Raw genomic sequence first — 24,895 nt, forward strand, 5'->3', positions numbered from 1 at the left:
AGAGAAGAACAGTAGGAGGGGTGATTTATCTGTCTGGACATACCATGTCCCTTATGAAGTCTTTCAAGGTTCCACCCTCAATAAACTCTGTGATGAGATTGAGCCGCTTGTCTTTGTACAGCACACCAATGAACTTGAGAACATTTGGGTGATCCAGACTTCGCATCACTTTGACCTATAGAAAAAAGAAAGAAAAAATGCTAACAAGTCAATTTTCAGTCATTTTCATTTTCACTATTTAAATAGATCATTTTGACAAGAGCATAATAAATAATAAATAATAAAAAAATAAAAATAATACGGCACTTAACTGAATAATAGAAAACGATGCATAGTCTTTCTAACGTGTCAGAAGACTTCGAAAGTATTAAAAATAAAGGCTAAAAACATCTTTATAAAGACTACCTTCAAAGGGGACTCACTTTTTGCATGCTTTTGTGTTTCCACTTGGGTCTCTACTGCTCTTATAAACGCTAAGTGCGCCAAAAATAATAAAAAATAAAATTCCATCCGGTTTCTGTGAGTCAGTTGAAAGAGTTTGGTGTCAGGAATCATATGCTTCTGCGAGCCATTTGGATGGCTAGGGAAATTTGCACTGAATCATCCTGGCATTGGTGAAGGTGTTTGTGCAGACAGAGCCTGACTGACCTATGCACTCAAAGGCACATTGAGTAGGGCCCCGCAAATTAACGAAGGCCCCCTTGTCTCAAGTTAGGGAGAGTTTGTGTATAATCAGAAGATGAAGAGAAACTATCCTTCAGGAAATGGAAAAAAGAGAAAAAAAAGACTCCACGAGACTGAGCTGCAAGAAAAGCAGTGAGGTAAACCTGTGACTGTTCTTCTCGAAGTTGGATTGTTAATAAATAATAGTCTATGTACACAGCCGTGGGAATATATTTAGAGGTGGCATGCACTGCCCAGCTGTTCTTCACAACCTTAAAAGCCTCGCAGTGCCACCGTCTCATGAACCAAACTTTGAAGCTGAAAAGTTCAAAGCATATACTGATGTTCTTATACGGTCTAATACTTGTTTAAAATTTCCCAAACACAACAGTACAGTATAAAGTTACTTACTATTACTATTTATATATTCTTTTTTAAATAAAAATGGTTTGTTTACACTGCATTTTGTTCTGTATATGGCTGGCTGTTTATTCTAAACCAAAAGGAGGGAGAGTACTAGTGGAGGGTCAGGTACAATTGTCAAAAATTTTTCATTTTGGCTCAGAATTTAAAATTTTGCTTAGGGCCCCAGGAAAGTCTGGACCGGCTCTGTGCAGGTGACTCCTCTTCTTCTTCTCTGGGTCTGACTGAGGGTCGAACATATTGGGTTGAACATACTGGGTTGTGTAGTGCCTCTGTTTCCTGTCATTTTCACGTGTGGTAAACGCTCAGCGTAAACATTCAATTCATAAACAATTCCTATTTCTAGCCAGGTCTAACCAAATCACACAATGCAAAAAATTCTAGCTGAAGCTTAATTTCAAACTGCTGCCAATAAAATGTCACTGGACAACACCACAATTTGGTAGCTTTCCTATTCTGTAATGTCATTTAACAAGCACCCACTAGCCGTTTATGAGCTGCAGTTAGCATTAACCAGCTCTGAAAACTGTAACAGTGTAAAGTGCTGGAGTAAAGCAGTTAATCTCACCTCCTTCAGGAAAGTTTTCTGAGTCTCTTCGTCACACCGAATGAGCTCCTTCATCACCATTACCTCCTCTGTGGCCTTATGGGTGACCTATTGGACAAAAAATTCCCAATCATACATCAGCTACCTCTAACATACTGAGTGTCATTGTATTCTTAAGACAGAAATACGGTTTCTGAAAAAAAAAATGGCAGTATTGTATGCTAAATATAAACAATTTTTTTTCCAACTGTGACCATTTTGTTCTATAGTCTCCTGCTTTAACAAAGTAGTTTTGAAAACAGGATCTAAAACACCTGATGCCACCAAAGGTCTGTGGGCTTAAGAATGAAGAATAGAAAAGGAAGAATGATGAGTGGACAGACCTTGATGGCCTGACCAAAGAAGCCCTTGCCCAGCACCTCTCCGTGGATGAGGTCACAGGGTCGGAAGATGCGATGGGAGCAACTGGAGGAAGCACGCAGTGATTCTGAGCGTCCAATGTCTCGTGCCAGTGCTGGGAGTTCCTTTGGAGAGGTGGGACCCGGAGATTTACAGATGCTGTTACTGCGCCTGTAATTTAAAATTAAACCCATTTAATCAAATCTTAAATATCTTTTAAAAGTGGTATAGAAAAACAGGGGAAAATATCCAACAACCTCCCTTATACTTTATATATATATATATATATATATATAAAATATAAGAGTAGAAGTACACAGTGGTACTAATGCTATCCAAAGAATTTATGATACATAGTGTCAAAAAACCTCGTAAGTCTCATCCACAAATCTTAGTTAATATGCTTCACAAGAATGAACATTCAAAAATATACAGTTCATAAGGTTCAAATTAGTATGATGTGCCCAGTGCAACCCAATAATTGTATTTTTAAATATTTGAATTAAAATTTAGTAAGCAAACTGCAAGCAGCCATGGTTATTGTACCTGAGAGACCTTCTTTTCAGCGTGCCCTCGTCAGCTGCCGTTCTTTCGATCACTGCATCTGAAGGAGAAGATAGACGTAGGCGTGATGCAGCTGGGACACCCAGGCGGTTGTTTGTGGATCCCAGACGCAGTCTGTCCAGTCTCTGTCTGACCGGATCATACTCGATCAACAGCTGCAGCGTTTGACTGGTCCTGTGGATAAGGTCTTCCACCTACAACAGCCAATAACAATTTGATTTTAATCTTGAGGTCAGTTCTGGATACATCCGAAATATTTACAGAATAAAATTGAGGTGAAATAACAATGTGACACAATGCCACACAGGGCTGCATGATAATGACAAAAATATAGTCGCGATAAATCAATATGTGAATAATGTGAATTTACCTTTCTAGTTTTTATTGAACTTAGTCTTTATAAAACCTTCATTAATAACTTGCAAAAATTATATCAGTGTCACTAGCCAACATGCATCACCTGTCTTCTTGTTGTTTAATAGTTATTTTTTTTCTACTTTTTTTAATGACTGGGTCCTGTACCATGTTCATTGAAACGATGGATGTGGCAATGTGCTTTGTTTATAAATGCCATGAGTATGCAAGACAAAATAGAAGAGTGATCACATATTAAACATTACCAGACTGCCAAATTTTTTTTTTAATTGTTTTGAAATGAGGAACATGGAAAATGTGAAATCCGATTTCTGATTTTAAAAGTAAATTGCAAGGAAATATAAACAGTAAAATGCTCCATCTGTGTGTTTCTGTGACAGTGGTCAGAGATACGTTGGCTACTTTTCATTGCTGTTTACCTTGTTCACAGGCACAGAAGGAAGTCTCAGAACTCAGCATCGTCTACACATGTATATCATGTGTCACTGTCAACTGAACTCTCTATAAAAACACTGGATAAAGCATGACTCTATCCATTTATCTACGACTATGGCACAGTCCTGGTTAAACAGACATTAGCTCTGTGAGGGAGCAGTGGAGCAGTATAAAATTCCCTGCAATTATGATATATTTCTTGGTTCCTTTTTGAAACTGGTAGAAATGCAGCAAGATGAGCTGAATAGCACCAAGATTCTTAGAATGCTTAACAAAACCAGTTCAAGAACCATAGTTCATTCGGTCAGAAAGGAAAAACAGTGTCACTGACGTAAAGCACCATATAATATTTAAGCACTAGCAGCGCCCTCTTGTAGAGGATGTTTGTTCTGCTAAACATGAGTGAGTAAGTATTCAGGTCCATGAGGTTCTTTAATGACTCTTTAATGAATATCACTGATATCTATGAGCACTAACATTTTCAGGTAAAGCAGGTTAGCTTGTAGCTATGTAAGCAAGCAGTAAGGTTCAGTACGATTCAGGCCTCACCCATTAAAGATAAAAAATAACCTACTGGCTTCATTAAACATCTTTGCATAATATGTTTATGTGTCTAATCAGATTACATCACAGATTTAACATGACTTACGATGAACATGAGGAATCCAGAATGTGCATCTCTCTCAAGTCAAATCAAATAGGAAAATACCAAGCATTTCAACCTGAGTGACACACCATTCTAAAACTGGAATCAGACCAGAATTTCCTTCTGACTTGCTTTCAAACTAAAGTACACTCCCTCTGTCAAACACGAGCAACCTGATTCAAGAAGAACTGAAATTTACAGGGCACTTATAATGGAAAACTGAAGGTTTAAACTGAAGGCAATTTAGCCCTGCCCATTTAGCCTTAGGTTTTAAGGATTTATGTCAGTTTTCAGTGCTTTTTGAAAGTGAAAAGAAATACAATCGTTACAAAATTAAAGTGCAAAATGTTTAATTCTGAAGGATAAAACGAAGTTGAGGGAGTTTGAATGAATAGGTCATATAAGTCCCACAACAACCAAACAATTAATCAAAATGCAACTTAACACTAATGTAATCTGACTTAAAAATTAAGATCTACAACAAAACCCAACATCTGTGAGCTATATATACACCCACTTTCCATTTCCATTTTTGTCCCTTCAGTAAAACCTTTATAAATGGTGCTGTACAATTAACTTATGAGCCTAGTCTTAGGGGAATGTAAAAGGGAATTTAATCCTCAATCCTCAGGCAAAACAATTCTGAAAGCCCAATCATCTGTCAGACGTTTTGAGTTTCAGTAACTGGCAGTACCTACAGCTTCTGATGCTTTGGCGGGGTCTGTGCAAACCCTGTGAAATCTAATAAGCTGGCATGACCATTCTGACACAGGCTGCCATGCAGTGAATAAACTCCATTCCCACATAATTATCTTACTTTCATCACCACCACGCATTTGATATATTAGAGTGCTTGCAGACAAGCCTGTCGACTCAAGTCTTCAGTTAGTAGTAGATACATACCCTTATAAAATAAGTACCATAGCATCATATTAGTTAGTCCTCTTTAACCTTTGAGATATTAGAGTACTAGCATTCCAAATCTTATTTTCTACCTTTAGGTATGCAGGATGCACATACCGGCATAATCACCTTAACTTCATTGCTACCTGGAACTTCTTAGCTTGTAAAATATTACATTCCATGCATTCTAGCTCATCTTCTCCACCTTTAGTAGTGGATGCACCCCATTCCAACAAAACCACATTAGCATAATTCATCATTAACTTGTCCTTCTTAGTCTTTGACACATCAACTCACCTCCTCCTCCATTAATGTTCCCACTGGAAGGCCATTGATTTCCAGGATGCGGTCTCCAACATGAATGGCATCTCGGACCTCTGGACTAATCAGCATCCCTCTGACCCTGAGGAAACAATGATAGCAAGTGCACACACAAGGAGAAACTTTAGCCAGGTGGACACATATAGTAGTTTACCTAAAGGACCAAAAGCAGGCTTGGCAGGTTTACTACCATAACATTTCCATAACAGACAGATGTGCATTTGCCTTAAAATACACCAAGGCCATAAATGCATAAAAAATGCTGCTTGGCAGATTTTACCAAGTAAAACTATATGTCATTAAATCTAACTGCTTGAAGGACAGATAAAACAATAGTTGGTACATATTCCTCTCAAATACCCTTCCAACCACAGAATGCTGAAACCCTGCAATTACAGTTATGTAACATTTTACAACCATTATTTACAAGTGTGGGAGTACGGCAAAAGCCACATCTGTGTTTTGGTTGATTTCTCGACACAGATCCACTCTGTGTGCCATTAAAATTGATCAAAATTTCAATATATAGCCATAAGTCATAAGGACACTTCAAAAGAGAAAAGAGGGGAAAGGAAAAAAATAAAAATAAATAAATAAAATCTTATACGTAAGGAAAGAAACACTCCATTCTTCATGATGAGACTACATGACAGTTTGTGTTTTCAAATGGAGTAAAAACGTGATTTCTTGTTAAATGCATGTAGTGTTATTAGGCTTTAATTCTTTATTTCATACTATGTTTAATAACAAAAATGTGTTTATTTTGCAGGCAGATATTTACCCAATTTTCAACCCAGTTATAGTATTGCCTGTTCCACCAATTAGCTTTGTCCCCTCCAATCGAAAGTGCTACAAAGAGTGGAGGATGTGACAAGCACTTATTTCCAGTGAGAAAATATAAGGCCAAACAGCTCATCTTTTCAAACTGCATCTCTTTAGACTGCTCATCTTCTCTGGACAAGAACACAAATGTTACATAAAAGACACTAATGCTGGCTAGCTTTGTCTTAATAGGACCATTCTCTCCACTCAAAGAGAACAGGGCCAATTATGCTCTGTTTGACCCCCGGCCTTGCTGCCAATCAAACGTGTGACCTCTGGATGATTTGACCAAGGCTTAGACATTTCTGCTGGGGAGCTCTGTGAGGCTTTTTAATGATGTATGATGTGATGTAGACTCACTCTTTGACCTGAACGCTGGCTGTGGTGCTGCTGCAGTCTCTCTGTATGCTGACTGTGAATCCTCGTTTTCCGTTGGCTGCTGCTGGCATGGACACCAGAGTGACCGTGTGAGGAAGTGAGTCTGGACACGAGTCAGTCAAACACCGCCTCTCCAGCATCGGAGCCAAGACCTCGTGCTTGTAACATTTACCACTGTATAAATAGACACACAACATTAATATTCTTCATCCCACAAGAGCAACAGCAGCCATCTCAACACGTCTTAAAATATTAACATTCCTGTTAAAGGTGCCTGTTAAAATTTGTAATAAACTGTTATTGTGATAACACAATACTTATACTCTTAGTACTAATACTCTGAGCTTATCATGCATACCATCCATATTTAAATAACACTTTAAGTACTTAAGAAGACTTTGAAGAAAAAATTGCATGCTTCAGTCCAAAGAGAAAAAGAGTCCTGCTTAACTGAATTTAGGGCAGTACAGAATGTAAAACACTGACTGAATGTGGCTGTATTTAGGTCTGTAATTTTAATATTGCTCATAGTGTTGATTCTCTGATTAATAGATATTCAAAAATACAACTTGTAATTACATTCTTGATCATGACTGTTGTGCTATTGTTGTGTTCTGTTACAAACACCCTCTAAATTACGGAAATTGAATTTGACCTCACAACTTTAAGTATGAAGATAGTAATAACACTTTTCTGTGAAATCACATATTCTGGGGGAAAAAAAGGTACTAAACGGAAACCAAAACCAAATCTAGATAGCTCCACCAACACTGTTACAATATCTATATTTAAAAGCCTTATGTAAATTTGTTGTTCCACATCCATGGAAAACCTTCAGCCTAAACATTAAGTCTGAGTATGATAGTCATACAAGTGGGGCTGGATTCCCAGACAGGGATTAAGTCTAATTTTGACTTAATCTCTCTATGGAGATTTGTTTCTTTCATTAAATGGACAAAAATGTAAAGATTATACTTAATTCTACTTTGGAAATATAAAATATAAATATCAAATTATTGTAACCAATATTACTATTTCACAAACCATTTAAAAACTGCCCAAAATCAGTAAGGCATACAGAATTTAACTCATTCGTCATTTAAAAAAAAAATAATAAAAAATAAAAAACAATATTTGAAGCACATATGCAGGTACGTCAGCTAATGTTTTACAGTGTTAATGTCTTTTTTTCTGTGCAGTAGTATGCTAAAATTTCTGTCTATGGTGATCAAATTTCTTAAAACAAAGAATTCAGATCCAAAATGGTGTACATTGTAAATCAATTAAATCAATATATAAAAGTAAATACAGCAGTTTAATTGTTTGAACCTTGAGTTGGTAAATTATAATCGAAACTCCTGTCATGACAGTAAACCTAAAAACTTACGCACCAACTTATAACAATACTATAAACATTACATAACATGCAAAAATATTCTAGTTATGTTAGGCAGAAAGGAAAAAAATAGCAACTGAATTAAAATGTTAAAGTAAGCAAAATCTAAATATTTAAATAGTAAAAACACACTAGTTGTGTTTTTAACCAGTTAAATATTTTGGTTTTGCTTAGTTTAACATGTAAGCATATTGGGACTGCACCCTTACAATGGACAGACAAAACAGAGGCTGAAAGAAGGTTAAACAGTATGTTCTCACCAGTAGAGTTTAGAGCGTTCCACCAAAGCGTAGGTGTCCCTCTCCTCGATCACCACCTTACAACTCAGGCACAGGAAACACTCTGGATGATACTTATATTCCCCAGCCACCTGAGAACACAGACAGGCCAGTCTGGATCAGCATCATTCCATAGTGAAAAACATGGCAGAAAACCCTCTATTCCAAAGAAATTCCTCTGGAAAGCCAGCATGTCCTTGTGGTTGTTATATGGTGTGCCGTTGTGGAAGCCTTCAGTACGAGAGGTTGTCCATTCTATTATGGATGAGATGGTGTTCTCCAGTTGTGTGCGTGTTCCAATCAGTCTGTGATCTCCACAAGGTTTGCTTGTGTTCTGTTATTAACACTCAGTCTCTCTCACCTGCTTGTGTCTGGGCCTGTCTACTTTCAGTGATGTAATTCAATCAGCACCTCCCTTTCGTCTGGATCAGTACACACTACTGAGCACCTCCCTCTCTCTCCCCCTGTGTGTGTCTCTGTCTCTCTCTGTGTTTGTTTGTGTCTGTCTCTATCTCTCTCTCTGTGTCCCTCTCTCTAATCTAGCCATGTGGCTGACCTTCTTATAAAGGTGTAGCCTATATTTTAACAGATGTAACAGTATATACAATGTTGAACTCTTACTGGAAACACATGCAGGCTATTTATGTCAAAATGGTTTCTTTACAGAGAATAAGAAAACATTTGTACCTTTAATGGCAGTAAATATATGACCAAAAAAAAAAAAAAAAAAGTCACTTAGCACAACTTGTAAACTAAAATTTACACCATGTAAAAATTATAGTATAAATTGCCCTATAGATCAATCTCCATCAATTTACAAAGATATTTTAATCTCCAATCTCAGGTTTGTGACAAACAGAAATGATATAATAGACTGCTCGGAAAGTCTGCCCACTCCCCCAAAAAAAGAGAAAGAAAATTTCCTCATGTTTAAACACAGAACAAAAACACAAAGGTATGCCCTTCCTTTGATTTAAAAAACTAAGGCCAATAAGGTTTATTTCCTTAAGCTTAAACTATGACACACGGAAAACCTTTTTCTTCTCCTTGTAATGTAACTTGTGAAAGTGTCAAGACTTGAGTCTGAGTAAATTCTTTGGTCTCTAGTGTGTGATTAATAGTCAATTCTTGTGTTTCTGGGATTTGTGACATAAGTTCTAACCCCAGAGCTGCAAGATTTCACTGTGACAAATCTTGAGTCTCTGGGTTTTGAATCTAAAAGCCATGCATCAAGTTCTGAGACTTTGAAGTTTGTGTCCAAACTCACATGTGCTGGAAATAAATACTTTTATTAAAAAATGTATTAATTTTATCATTATTTCGGCAGCACGGTGATGCAGCAGGTAGTGTCGCAGTCACACAGCTCCAGGGACCTGGAGGTTGTGGGTTCGATTCCCGCTCCGGGTGACTGTCTGTGAGGAGTGTGGTGTGTTCTCCCCGTGTTTCCTCCGGGTGCTCATGTTTCCTCCCACGGTCCAAAAACACACATTGGTAGGTGGATTGGTGACTTAAAAGTGTCCATAGGTGTGAGTGAGTGTGTGTGTCGCCCTGTGAGGGACTGGCGCCCTCTCCAGGGTGTGTTCCTGCCTTGCGTGCAGTGATTCCGGGTAGGCTCCGGACTCACCACGACCCTGAACTGGTTAAGCAGTTACAGACAATGAATGAGTGAATCATTATTACTTTTGTCAAGGTATAATATTCATAGTCAGGGTGAACCTGAGTCACAGCTCAGTTCCAGAGTGGCAGTCAAACAGTGGATTTACACCTCAGTGTGTACAGACCACACACACACACACACACACACACACACACACACACACACACACACACACACACACACACACACACACACACACACACACACACACACACACACACACACACACACACACACACACACACACACACACACACACACACACACACACACACACACACACACACACACACACACACACACACACACACACACACAATTCTTGTACAAAAATAAAATTCTCCAATTGCACTTCAGTATCCAAAAAATTGGAACAGTTAAGAAAATTGGAGATTAGCTGAGCTCATGTCTCGACAATACACACATGATCAAACGCCAATGACACTATAACATTCTGTTAGAGTCAGATATAGGCCCAAATACCCAGCTGTTATTTACTCTGTTTGTTGTCATTTTAAAAATAATGATACAAATTTTCAGTGTTGGCTATTAACAACCATCATCTCTTACATTCTGCTGTAAGGCTGCCCGGACAGACAAGGAATGAGCTCACAGTGTCTCGCCAAAACACATACGCTGGGTCTTAATTCAACTCTAAACCACAAAAACAGATTAGCAGAGATGGTTACAGAGTTGTCTATCATGGGCTAAATGGCTTCCTTCTGGCTGTGGACTATTTTACTTCTCTCCCTGATAAACCACAGGCCTGCTAACTTCCTCCATCAGATAATGGTACTATTATAAGGCAATACAAAAGCTTATAGCCTTCTCAAATCAAGCAAACATGTTAATATAAAATATATAAATAAGTATGATTCCAAAATGTTTGTTTTGCACCTGGCATGGCTTTGTCAATCAGGTTTTTAATAAAATACCAATTTGTTTTATAGCCCTGTGGTGGACTGGTGCTTCATCCAGGGTGTGTTCTTGCCTCAACACAACCCTGAACAAGACAAGTTAGTTATATCAATTAAAGAATTAATCGATCTGTTCAGATGTGCCTATACAGAATACACAAAGACACTTGGTGAAGAAAAATGATTATGCAGAAGTTGTCAAAGTTCCCATGGTTCATGTGATGTGCAGACTTCTCTCAACACACTGACACTGTGAATGACCTCTGAGTAAAGCTGTGTCACAGTCTTTCGTGTAATGCAGTAATAACGATGACAGGCTTTGTGTGTGTGTGTGTGTGTGTGTGTGTGTGTGTGTGTGTTATTTCTCAGCACTGAAGTGCAAAAGATACTCCCTTTCTTCAGGCCTTTACAGAAAAGATGGATCGCTTTTATCACTTGGAAACCCTAAGAAGTCACATCAAATCTAGCAGGGATTCTGTTACAAAAGTTTCTCAACTTCTTTGACAAATTTTAGTTTTTAGTTTTTCCCTTTCCAAAATATAAACACACAAAATAGTCAATTTAACTAGCTTTATTACAATTGTGTATGGGAATTTATTAATTCATTAATGTCTATAAATTCTCTTTTTTCTGGGATCTGTAATTGGTTTTTACTCCTGGTTTGCAAGCTGCAGCTCTGTGCCCTGGAGAGTGGTAGCTAAGAAGACTTTAGAAGGTTGAAAACAAACTACCAGACAATGTGTTTTTTAGCTCTAGGTTGTGGGTAATGCAAGATATTTAGAGTTTCTCGATAATCAATGCATATGCTTTATCATTGATGTGGTGTGTATTTTTCTAGTCAGCCTAAAGCTAAAATACAGCACCTGGATACATAACATTTATTATAGTACAATATAGCACACTACACTACATTGTACTGTTACAAATGACAGCAAATGCAGACCAAGGAGGTAGATGAACATATTCATAGAAATATGACAACCATAAGTGTATTTTCTAAATGGAGAACATCCCCAGCTGTAGCATTATGCTCAAATAAATTTAGCATATCAATTAGCACTTCAATATATTGCAGTTGTTTTTCCTACACGAACACATACTGAGGCGGACATGCACACACTCAAGAGTATCAGTTCCAGTCTGCTTGTTCCTCTGAGGGACATGCTGAGGTTTTTACACCCTGTTGCTTGTACTTCAGGCCCCAGAGCTGGCATAGCACACCAGCCAGAAAATATTTGGCAACACTCAATCCAAGTCTAAACAGAAAAGGGCTATTATGCATTTTGCACACTGGCAAATTCCTCCTACTCCTGAAGGTCACTTTAGCACCGACATTTGCCCAATTAAAAACGATCCCATTATGACTGGTTTGCTTTCTGGTACTACTCTTAAAACAGTGCACCCATGCTTGTTCAGGATCTAGTCTAAGGCTAACATTTGCATTGTGATTACAAAGCACTCTATTGAAAAGCCATGCCCAGGCATTCCAAAGGCATGATGACATCACCAAGACACGCAGAGACCATTCCAACCTTCAGATCCCATTCATCAGCCCACAGGCAATGAGCTCAGAGTCTAACCCTGCAAAACAAACAGCGCTCGGACCTTGACCCTTCCAACTCCACCACGCTAGCTATGTTTCCTTTGTTCTACAACAAGGAGAGAAAACACAAGCAGAGGAAACGGCCATAGCCATCTCTGTCAAAGTGAAAGAATGTATGTGAGAGCTGAACCTGAAAAAAAGCAGCTAATACAAATGTGAAGAATTACTATATACACACACACACCATACTCTGAAAAATCTAAATCTATTGGACATTGGATCAAAGCAGCTGATGCCTTCTGTGGCTAAATGTGCCTTCTGTGGCTCGTGGATAAATGTTTAAATGCTAAGCTTTCAAAAGCCAATTAATTTTGCTATCATTAATAATACCCAGTAAGGTATGCATGCGGGTATTTGTTTATATGGATGAATTTATATTTAACCAGAACAGCAAACAATATCAAGCATGTTTAATGGGTACTTTTTTCTGTTAAAGGCTAAGCACCAGCTGTATAAAAGTGTCAAATAAATAAATACAGAGGAATTTGAGTTCCTAACTTGTGTTTATTGATAGTCAGAAAACATGTTATTTCTTACTATTTTCATTTTAATTCATACTTATATATGTCAATAACTAAAATGATGTGAAATATTCATGGAGGTCCATTAAGTGGTACTTAGCCTTTAAAACAACAGATTTATTTATATTACTGATTACGCTAACCTTATAAGCAAATCTCCCATCTCAAACATCATGATTCATTCTACATGGGAGTGGTGAGAATGAAAGGAGATGTCCAAACACATTGCCAAACTACCTTTAGATACCAGTGATATAGGAAAATGGCTTAATAGAGCTGAAGCATCTTCACATGTCCCCTTATCTGTGGATAAATATTTAAATAAGATAAGGTTTAGTTCTTAAAATACCAACAATGCTTAAATAACACAAGCACTTTGAAGGTGCTATTTGTATCTGCATGCTATAATCCACATATTCAGATGAATACTCAAACTGTGCGTTTACCTTGTTAGGCACACATATAAAAGACATTAGTTTAAAACATTTATTAACCCAGCACATTTACAGCTCCTCAGTGCACCTCTGTTTGATTATTGTATTATTGATCAGTAGGCAATAGTAGAGCAAATTTCCCTCTAGGTTTCTAAACGTTTCACAAATGTTATGTGCCGTTAAGAAATTTTGGCAGAAAAAAAAAAAGTGACGTGTCATATTTCCATTCACTACAGTAATGTGAAGAAAGTTCGGATGACACAGGCTCTTCTGTTTAGGGGTGGTATAAGAAAGTTCTAGCTTTGATCAGAGTTGTTTAGAGTACACAAGTTGTGTTTCAATACAGATGCAGTGATGAAGATGCAGTGATTAAACAGAAAGGTTTGCACTTTGGAGCTGTTGCCAGTTTTGTATTAAATCACATTTATAATGTGTTATCTTCACATCCCATGAATCAAAACATTTACACCTTCTTAAAACATATAGAAACTAGGTGCTATTGATATCGTCTTGCACTGAGACTTAGGAAGCCTTTCAGAGATTTTGAAAATATATATTGCCATTCCTGTTCCAAACTGTGGGACTGTGGCTTCGATTATAGTTTTGGACTCAAAGTATACTCAATAGTTAAACGGTTCAAATGAGGAGAATGGCAGCCTGCTTTCACTTTGCTATGAAAGACAAAGAAATGTAAAAAAAGAAAGGAGAGAAAGTAATAATGAGAGCTCTAAATGAAGACAGGGCACCAAGTAAACAAACTAAGTGCAATCCTGCCATGCCAGTGGTGGGCAGAAGAGGAGGGCTTCCCCCCTGCCTGGAGTGATTACTACAGAACAGGGGAGTTAAACTTCACTAGTGGGAGGTAATTACCATAGACGTTTTGAGAAGGGGCAGACCCAGGACTTGGATGAATAGACATGTAACATTCAAATACTCTCCTCTCAGTGTCATGCTTAGTTTATACTAAACACAAATTTTAACCTTCCTACCATCTGCCACCTCTGAACATTAGGGCCATTACCACTCATAATAATCCACACCCTTTACTGTGTAATTATAAAAGGACATACAACTGTTTGACTCAAAACAAACCAAGGTATAAAGCTTTTGTTTTACCTGCTGACTGGTTTCTATTGTATGTATGGTGCTGCACTCCCTTGTATTCCATACCTAACTTTTAACTTTGCTTAAATTCTATTCAATAACTGCCTGTTGGCTTCTGTTATATTCCACTTACATTCTCTTTTAATGTCCACACATTGGCTTATATTCAGCCAACTGATCACTATTCCATTCTACTGTATAAACGCTCAGCTCCTAGGAGTGTCACAATACAAATAGTAAGATTCTTTTTTTTTTTTTTCCCTTGATACAGGGGTTTCAAAAGGGGCTGTGAATCAAATGTATAAATATTTTTATTTTAAAAACCATTCTGAGCAGTTTGTCAACCCGCATTAATGAGTTGCAGCCACCTGAAGAGCAAGACATAGTTCTGAGGCATGCTGTAGTTTCATGCGGAATCTAGTGACATGGTGCGTAATAGGAATGCCGTGTTTAGAGTTACTGGTGAAACAACGGCATGCTATAGTTGTGGTTAGCCTATTGGACGATTAGCTGGATGTGGAATGGAAAAACTGGGCTGGAACTAGCCAACCATCCTGTAAAATCCCGGGACGATTCCGTATTTTACAGGATGGTTGGCTAGTTTTTGGACACTAAAAGATGTGTTCTGTTTTGAACTGATATTTTTGAGGTCACATAGTTATGGCGATGGTTTGAGACAGAAACATGCAGCTTTCTCTCTGCCGGAGCGAGGGGAATATTCTCCATGGCGTCTAAACAGAGAACTCGCATCTCATTGGTCGTCACCTTTATTTAACCAATCAGCAGCCAATGCAGTCATAGTCCCTCCTAGAGGGGATTGTTCTGCTGCGGTGCTGAGAGCATCAGGTCAGTGCTGAAAAACTGGGAATTTAAAGGACTGCTTTTAGATAGATCTTATATTTGCACCATATCCCCATTTTTTATATATTTTAATTTTTCTATTAAAATATCACTATCGTATGTATCGTGGAGTATATGTATTGTACTGTGAAATTTGTGTATCACTGCACCCCTATCAGCTCCACATCTGCACATTTGTTTCTACTGAATGGGTGTTACCTGGTCTTCTTTTGGCCAAGTACTGGAAAGCGTGTTATATCATTCATTCATTGTCTGTAACTGCTTATCCAGTTCAGGGTTGCAGTGTGCCCGGAGCCTACCTGGAATCACTGGGCGCAGGAACACACTCTGGAAGAGGCGCCAGGTTTCTGTGGAAGGAAACCGGAGCACCCAGAGGAAACCCACACAGACACAGGGAGAACACACCAATCTACTCACAGACAGTGACCTGGAGCTTTGTGACTGCGACACTACCTGCTGCACCACTCTGTCACCCAAAATGTGTTATATGTATTGTTTAATGTAATAATACAACAGAAATGTTGCAGAAAGACAATTATTAAAAAAAATATTAAAAATGGTATTTAATAAATGCAGTTAAATGTATTTTATTCAAATGTTTTGATTCATGTAGGATTTCCACATGATTATATGGCAATGCACATGTTTTGAAACCTCCAGATACAGACACATCAAGAAAAACATAGCAAAACAGGACTAAGAGCTTTCAAAGGAATGTTCCTGTAGGAGCCATAAAGACAGTAATTGGACATATGAGCAGATGCTTATCCAGAATTTCATAAGCTAACCTCCCATCTCATAAACATCATATGATTCATTCTGCATGGGAGTGGTGAGAGTAAGAGATGTCCAAACACACCCACTGCCAAACTACTGGTAGATATCAGTGATATATGAAAATGGCTTAATAGCATCTTCATTTGTTCCTTTATCTCTCAATCAATGTCTAAATATGACAAGAGCAAACGTTTCTCATAGACCCAAGGTGCTTAAACAACACCCTTATCTGCACTTTTGAAGTTGCCATTTGTATTTGACATCAGTACCCATTTACAAAGATATTTTCTTTTAATTATACCATCCTAAACCACACCATCTAGAGCACACATCATTTTGTAGACTTTTTTGCACTGTGAGATTTGTGTATTCATTTCCAGAAGTACATTACAACCAGAGGCCTTGACAGGTTAAGAAAATTTTAATTGCCATTGCTGTTGCTGTTCCAGATCGTGATAGTTGTTTTGAAGAGATTTAATTGACTTTAATGTCAAACTCTGTTTAATCCATTTAATCTACTGACCGCAAATCTGAAACTACATTTCTCAATGCGCTAATCCCTAAGGTTTTTTTTCCTGTCAATAACGATGTGAAAACGTGTAACAAGAGAAGACAGCATGATTTATTTCTCACCATAGCTGGTCCAGTCATTAGCAGTGAGCAGCCATGACACAGCTCCCCAAACTTCTCCCAGTAGTGTTTCCCACAGAAAAGTTTCCCGTCTCTTTCATAGTACCAGTTTTTCAGGCGATCACAGCATTCAGAGCACCTGAGGACAAAATATAGAAAAATAAGAATGTATAAAAGTACAGTAAGAACATCCATTTTAAAAAGAAAGCCATAATGTTACTGAAGTCAAATGATGTTCGCTCATATTTTTGGCACACAAAAAAAAACACTGCAGCTCATTCGAAATATAACATTAGAGCTCCATCACATCAGAGAACAACTCAATTCTTAGGTGCTCTATACCCCTCTAGTCAACTCCTGGCACAGAGCATTGTGGACTTAGGTTTGTGCGGGATTTTTAGTATCAAACCAGTATGACACTATAGCTGCAGCTGCTGAAGTACCTGACTGGCCAGGTACTGTAAGCCATCTTAAAATTCCAGTCTGGAACCTGGATCAATGGTCAAGATTTGATAACCTCTGCTCTAGATTGTCTTTTCTCATGCATTTCTAAGGAAATTATAAAAAATGAGAGTTCCCAACTCAGTTAATTTATGTATAACCATCGCGGGAAGAAATTACTAAAAACTTCACCTCATGTTGCTGAATGGCACCACATTCTCACAGGAATCCAACATCCAGTCTAAAGTATTCTAAGCATCATAGAGACAGTAAAATGAAATGTCAGATAAACAAGTGCCCACAGTCTATTGGTCAAACAGTGTAGGTATCCAAAGCAGTATTGGTAAAATCTCTCATGCTATGAGGAGGTAAGAATGGAAAGGAAATATGAGGTGATTGTGAGGACACACTGGAAAGCCCTGGTGTTTGGTTTCAAAGACTTGAGGCTTTTCAAACAGGAGAGCCTGAGAGAGTCAGTGAATCTAAGCATGCTCAAAATATCTCAATATGTTTCTTGTTGGAGCTGGTGAAGAGATTTGATGAGGACACGGAATGAAATGATAAACAAAAGACATGGTTTGGGACACACACACATACAAGCCCACCCACAGAAACTCAGAGGGGCTTTGCTGAATGAAGTCTGAGGCAGCAAGACAGGAGGAATTTGGGCCTTGAGCCAGAAGTAATCATGAAGCGATGTCACACACTTTCCCCTGCTGACCATTCCTCACACTAGAGACAGAAATGTTCCTTTCAGCTGCTACCTCACACTAATGGGGGAATCTGACTTAATTTAAGGCGACCGAGCTTCAGAGCTGTGGAGCAAAGTCCCTCAGGCATTTTATTATTACAGAAGAACATTAATCTAGATGAACATGGAAAGTACAAGGCTCGTCCTGCACAAGCCTCTGCTTGTTCCGCGATGTTTAAGTGTGTGAACGATTGGATCATTGTCAGTGAGAACTAAGTGGAGCCTTGAAAACAACATGCAATTGCCTTCAAGGGAAACTGACATATCAGTCTAATGGTTAGATTCTATGTCTGTGTCTGAATCCTTTTGATATGTGAAATAAATTAAAATCATCCATCAAACCACAAGCTCTGCAGGAATAAATCTTTCAGTTTGAACAGTCTTTCAGGAACAGTTTGGCAAAGTAGAGTAAACAGCCACAGCTGAATTTTACAATGTCTGTCCGAACTGATGGCCAATATTCTTTTATTTGTTTATAAAAAAGTACTAGAAAAGACGCTCTACATTATAGGTTTTATCAGTGTATTATACTGACATACATGCAATCAAAAGGTAGATACATGTGGCAGGTTTAGAAAAAAAAAGCCTTTTGACTATGTTTCTAGATATTATCATTGGCTTGTCTTAATATAGTATGATTTCCCTTTGAGACATTTATCAGTATGATCAGACTCTTCTATGAGAAACTAAAAGGTACAGATAGATATGTATGAGTTCTTGACTAAGGACGTTGAAATAAACAGAAGAGTGAAGCAGGGATGTCCACCAAGAGCTGCTCTATGTGAATTTTACTGCACAAGGTAAGAGTGAATCTAGGTTACAAGAAGTTCACATCACAATGGCGAGCCAATGGTGATGCCACACTTTTATTATAAATCAAGCTGAATTAGACATCAGAGATCACATACTTATAAAGTAACAGTTGGAGCATATTAAAATAACATCAAAAACAAAGCAGTTAGGACAGGACAGGTGATCCTATGCCTATAGTTATGGCAGTTAAAGAAGACATTAATGTCCTGAGCTTGAGTTTTGCTAATCTGAGATGCACCAAATGAAAAAAAATGAGATAAAAAAAAGCAAGAAATCAAAATAGAAGGAATATGGAAGATTGCAAATTATAAGAGCTGAATCCAAGCAGTTACAACATTTATTTTTTTTTTGTAGATACTATTTTCCCCTGAAGACAAATGCACAATGCGATTAAACAATGTGTGTTTGCTTTAATTTGGGATAAAAAGGAAAGTTAACTAACAAAACTAGCAGATGCATTGTTCAGTTGAACACCTACATATTCATTGCACATAAACAACAGACATTTGGAAGGAACTGAAGGACACTGATTGGAAATTTGACATTCAATTTTAAAAACAATTCAATCTCTTGGGGTGGGGTTACTATATTTTAATGTTCATTATCCAATTGAGAAAGCATGCTGCAAAATAGTCACTAAACAATGCAAGATGCCATCAGGAACTCTTTTTAAACTAATTCTTTGTGAACTCAAAAGACTTACTGACACTACTTGGAAAAGGCAGCTCCCTGGACACTGCTGAAATTTTAATTGGAAAGGTAATTTTGTGTGTTTCTAATGTGGATTAGCACAGTTTTATAAACAGTAAATGCATATTTTTTGATCTTTTGTGACATTGTTGTGCTCTGTGTTGTGAAGATGTAACAAAGTTTATATATAATAAAGTTTGTTATGAGTAGGAAATTAGTTGGAATTCATATTGTTACAAGATTTCCATCAGTTCTAAAGACAAAAGACAGTAGTTTAGAGGCATAAGTATTCATGGAAAATGGCAGGCATTGTTATTTGCAGTGAACACATCAATCCTGTGGTTTTACCTGTCAAAAAACCCACCAATCCTGAAGATTTTGATTTTATTTCATTTGGGACTTAATGACTAAACCCAACATGGCATAAAGCTATTAAAAGGTTGTGAATTTTAGGCCAACATTTTAACATGCTTCCTCATAGAGCGCCAGCTATTACTTATTAGCCATGTATTAGTCTACCATCAGTCTTGTGGCTTCATATATATGCGTGTGGTAGTATCTGTTAAGCTCTATTTTTAAGTATTCTCTTTGAAAAGCAGATCTTTAGATTGTTGCTCTTAATTCTACCTAAGGAAAAATTCTACCTAAAGTTTCGTCAGGGCAAATCATTTTTAAGAACAATTTAGAAGACCGACGGGCCTTTTTTGACACACTGGGTGCGAGCAACTAAAATTGCCAGTGAAAACCTTCTGCAATAATTTTGACTCACTTTTGCAATACCTGATCTGTGTCACTTATCTTCAGGAACACACAAGCGCTCAGAAAATGTCCATCCATTCCTTGCATACAATTAAATGGCTGCAACTCTCACCAGTCCAAATTTACCACAGTGAACAATGCAACAATGAGGACACAATGTTCAAAGCATTCTAGACCTGTAATCCACATTCTCCACATTCCTAAAACACCTGGAGCTCAAGCAGCATTTTTCAATTTAGGTGGAATTGCTACTTCTGAAAAACAGTAACAGCAATGTAAAGACTCAGAACAATGAACAGATCAGATGTAAGATGATTACTGATATACAATATAACTGCTCTGTGGGTTTCGCACTACTCCTCTGAAAAGACTTTAGACTAAATATTGGAACATTTCTGTTAGAATTTGATGGAATCCAGCCACAAGGCCACTCCTGAAATCAAATGCTGATGCTGGAGGGTTAGTCCTTGAAACAAAGGCAACCTCAAATCATCCCAAAGGTACTAGTACAATGCTAGCTTATGGTTAGTATCCACATTTTTTCTCAACTCAAACAACATAGAATTTTTAATGTATAATGTAGGATATTCCAAAATGGACAATTCTGAGCTCCCAGTAGATATGAGGCTGTGAATTGCAAACCATAAACCTATAAGTGTCCATCACTTGTTTCCTACTAGAATTTCCAGCAAAACTCTAAAGGAGACATCAGACACCAAGTACATTTTTTTTGGTAAATTAAATTTACCGCATTATTGGTCTTTTCCAGAGTGGCTTAGAATCCTAATCTTGCTACAGATGTAGGTAATGTAATGTAAACGTAATCATAGGAGTCTTGCCCAAAGAATCCTACTAGTTGTTTGTGAACTGAAGCCTAGTCTTTGACATGGACAGCAGCAGTGTTACCCACTACCACCACCACACCAACCCTACATTTGAGGTGAGCAAGAAACCATGCAAACTTGATTTTTCTTTTTTAAAATCAAACTACTGGTTTCAATATCACAGTCTACTTGATTGCTGGTTGTTCTGCTGCTGGAACTGAAAAGAAAACAGGAGTCAGAACAGCATCTGCTTTTCTTCGTTTCCTGGCATATTCCAGACCAACTTAAAAGATTCATGTGCAGATCTGGAGCAGTGGTTTGAAAGCTTTTCATATTTAATTTGAGTCCAGCCTGCATGTGTGCTCTGAATGCCATGGGCCACTCAGTGATTCATCTACAAAGAAAAAGTAAAAGTCTCTCGTGAGGTGTCTGGAACATTGTGTTCAGCCTAAACATCCGATTCTATATAGCACTGAACGACAGAGGAGGAAAGTGAAAGTGACTGATAGAATGAAACAGAAAAAGAAATGATAAAAGTAATAGAATAAGAGAAAGAGTGAAAATGAGATAGAAATACAAAATATGAGAGAGAGAGAGAGAGAGAGCGAGAGAGAGATTATAAAAATAGAGCATAGTGAAAAAGAGCAGGTTCCGCTCAGTGCTGAGAACCACTATGATAAAGATCACATTAGCCAGAAACAGCATGAGCAATGCCCACTGATCTGGACTCTGGCCACTGCCCAGCGAGTGCTTTGTTTGAGGGGAATGTGAAGATCACAAGCTCTGGTTCAAGACAAAACAAAAAGGAGTGCATAGAAGACTAGCCAGAGTGAAGAAATCAGTCTTGTTCTCCTGTCTCCAGCCTGACGGACCATGTGGGGGGGGGGGGGGGGGGGGGGGTTAAAGTCTGAACGTAATCTTATTAGAAAAAAAAAATATCTTCATTTAAGTCCTTAAAAATTGCTTTTATACCAGTTTTACCCAAACTTCTGATAGGCTGTTGGTAAACACTCTCATAAACCTAATCAGTGCGTAAGCCATAGTTGTGTGTGTGTGTGTGTCTGTGCAGTGATGTCATGGTAACATCTGGTAAGCCATGTGGATCTGAGGACTGGTAAATCATTCACTCTCACACAATCTTACGCTTGCTGAGGAAAACCTGTGACTGTAACGGAGGACCTCCAGGTGTACACACATCACACCCACATCAAAAAAAAAAAAAAAAAAAAAACACCCAGCACAGCTCACCGATAAACTTTCACCTTAAACCCAGACAGGCATGCAAAGATTTGCTTTATTGTCACCTTCCCCTCCCACTGCTAAAACACCTGCCTGCATCTGTACAACAATAAGCACACAGTGAGCAGTCATGCATTTTTCACTACCTACTGACTTAAGAATTTCGGTAAAGTGCTGTCAGAGCAGTCCACCACAATTCAAATCCTACACTTCATTCCACTCCATGCTTTTAAAAGAAAGCTCACCTGTGACCACAAACACTGAAGCAACAGCAATATGAAAAAGGTCAACATCACAATAATGATACACAAAACATATACTGTGTATAATGAATGTTAATAGCTTCTAAACTGTTTTTTTTTTTTTTACAGAGACAAATTAATGCCTACATTTAATACTCAGGGAGAGACAGTAAGAGTGTGAGTTAGAATGAGAATGAGAGAGAGAGAGAGAGAGAGAGAGAGAGAGAGAGAGAGAGAGAGAGCGCTCAGGTGAAAGAAAGGTGTTCAAGTGTTGACACTCCTAGACAAACAAAACAGAACAAACAGTCCTGTGCTTCCTTCATTCCACAAGAATGAAAATAATACAAGGAGTGCTTTTACACCCTGCATCAATACACCCTTCTCCAAACCTTAATCACACTACTTATAGGCCATTCTACCTTCTCAGTGGACAAAGAAATGGAGTGGGAGCGATGGATGAGTGTGTACAATTGTTGTAGAGTTTTCTTTATAAAGCGCACAAGCTGATGTCTGTCTGAGCCAAGAAAAAGTACAGGGAGGGGAAATGGGGAGACTGGATGAACACTTTTGTTGTTTTAAGTGCTCTTAAAAGAGCTTTGAATTTTCAGCTTGACTCCATTGTTAACTTCCTCAGCTGTAGCCAGTGTCTGGGGAAAAAAGGAAACGGTTTGGCACGTAGCAAGTACAAATGATCTCCATTCTGAGGATGCTACTTTGAAGAGAACACTACTGAAGTACTACAGTAATCCATCGAAAGTTGACCTGAAACATGGGAATACTTGAATCATTTGTATTCAGAAGCTTCTTCTTTTATGCCATAACTTTTTAGTGATCTCTCTGCTAAGATGTGTAATTTCATGAAACATGCGAAGAACATTTTGTGATACTGGCTGTGATTTGGGCCTCTCCCCCGAGCAGATGAATCTGAGGACTCTGGATGTATCTGATGCTTACAAGGTTTCTAAAGAGAACCGAGTCAAAACGTGGTAAAGGACATCCTCCAGAAAAGCAAGTGACTGACATACAACTGTCATCATATCTCCAACAGTATGATGTTGATTTTGTGTTTGAGCCTCTTTCAAATCCTCACTTTTCCAGACCAGCCAGTCTGACCTAATTCTTGAGCTGTATTAATCACTAATACATAAAAATATATAGAATGGTTCCAGTAACTCTTAGCAACTACATTCTGGGTAAGGGAAAAAATGCTGAAAATTTGATAATTTCCCCAAGCTACTTGACGAATTTGTTTGTTGAATGCTAGTGTCGCAGAAAGAGTCAAATTGTTCCACTCTTATTCCAAAAGATGATATGACTGCGTCTGATCACTAACAATAAAGAGGTTGAGGAATTCTTTCCAATTTTCTGTGCTGAACTGAAAGAGATTTCAATGCCAAAAGCAAGATTTTAATCATAGTTAATCCACAGACTCCTGTACTCCGAGGAGGATGTGATGCTACCCACAACAACCTGCCATGTTAATTAAAAGGCAGACCTACGAGAAAAGGGAAACCCAAACACAATTAGCAGGTCAGCATACATTCCAGCCTCTCCCATAACTGTGTTTAAAACAACCATCTCTTCCTCAGATCACAAAGGGGCATTAATTGGACGACTGACAAGCAGACATTTCCAGGAGAAGGAGTAATAGTAAGGATGTGTGTCTGGATAGCTCTGAATCGCCGTCTAGGAATGTAAGAGTAGACTGCAGAGCTTTGGAGAGACGTCCATACCTGCCCCAGTGTTAGGGGTTACAGAAAACCATGCAAACCCCCCGTCAGCACAGATGGATCATATGCAAACTATTCCAGCATGTTTAAGGGGAAGAAAGCTTTTTTTCTTCCATTTACTTTAATGGAAAGTTTGCCAAAAATTCAGCCCTGCAAATGTAGTCAATCAGCCAAGACTTGTTTGGTGGCTATGGTTACGTCTTCAGTTCAGCACTTGAGCTACACTGTCAAGAAATTCTAAAATGTTAAATATCTATGGAATGGAAGCTCATGACAATTAACACTTACTTTAGACTGTATTTAAATATTATGTCAAATATATTGGCTTATGTGGTTTCTCACACAATTTAACATTTGCAACAAAGTTATTGCAGGCCCAGAAAGAAGTTTGAATACCTGACCATTTCTTTTCTACATTGGACTTTGGCTCTAAATTTAGGATTCGAAGGCCTTGTCTTCTTAACATCACACAAACAGCAAAGGCCTTCTGCATTACTAAAGTCTCACAAATCCAGGACAGATCATGAAATAAGAATACATATATGGGGACAACTTGTCTAACTTGACTTTAAGTGCAGGATTTGGAACAACAAACAAAGGTATACCTCTCTAAAACCCTGTCCAAAATTCATGTAGTTAGAGCTCTTTACATTTTGGAGTGAAGAAATTATACAAACAAAACCATGCTAGCAAATGAAACCGTGTTCTTAGTTAATGGACCTGCTTTCCCTTTCAAGGGGGTTTTTCTTTTC

At 38.1% G+C, this 24,895-nt stretch overlaps 1 protein-coding gene across 1 annotated transcript in view; it reads right to left on the minus strand.

Moving 5' to 3' along the window:
* The window catches only part of LOC136677249 (LIM domain kinase 2-like), a 39,639-nt gene that overhangs the window by 9,496 nt on the left and 5,248 nt on the right, over positions 1 to 24,895 (minus strand). The window contains exons 3-10 of the mRNA XM_066654734.1: positions 16,658 to 16,793; positions 8,133 to 8,242; positions 6,459 to 6,650; positions 5,253 to 5,358; positions 2,579 to 2,790; positions 2,017 to 2,203; positions 1,655 to 1,741; positions 44 to 175 (exon numbers count right to left, since the gene is read on the minus strand). Coding sequence (XP_066510831.1) covers positions 44 to 175; positions 1,655 to 1,741; positions 2,017 to 2,203; positions 2,579 to 2,790; positions 5,253 to 5,358; positions 6,459 to 6,650; positions 8,133 to 8,242; positions 16,658 to 16,793 — 1,162 coding nt within the window. The remainder of the gene's footprint in view (positions 1 to 43; positions 176 to 1,654; positions 1,742 to 2,016; positions 2,204 to 2,578; positions 2,791 to 5,252; positions 5,359 to 6,458; positions 6,651 to 8,132; positions 8,243 to 16,657; positions 16,794 to 24,895) is intronic.

The sequence above is a fragment of the Hoplias malabaricus genome, chromosome X2 (assembly GCF_029633855.1).
Source record: "Hoplias malabaricus isolate fHopMal1 chromosome X2, fHopMal1.hap1, whole genome shotgun sequence".
In the NCBI taxonomy this organism is placed as follows: domain Eukaryota; kingdom Metazoa; phylum Chordata; class Actinopteri; order Characiformes; family Erythrinidae; genus Hoplias; species Hoplias malabaricus.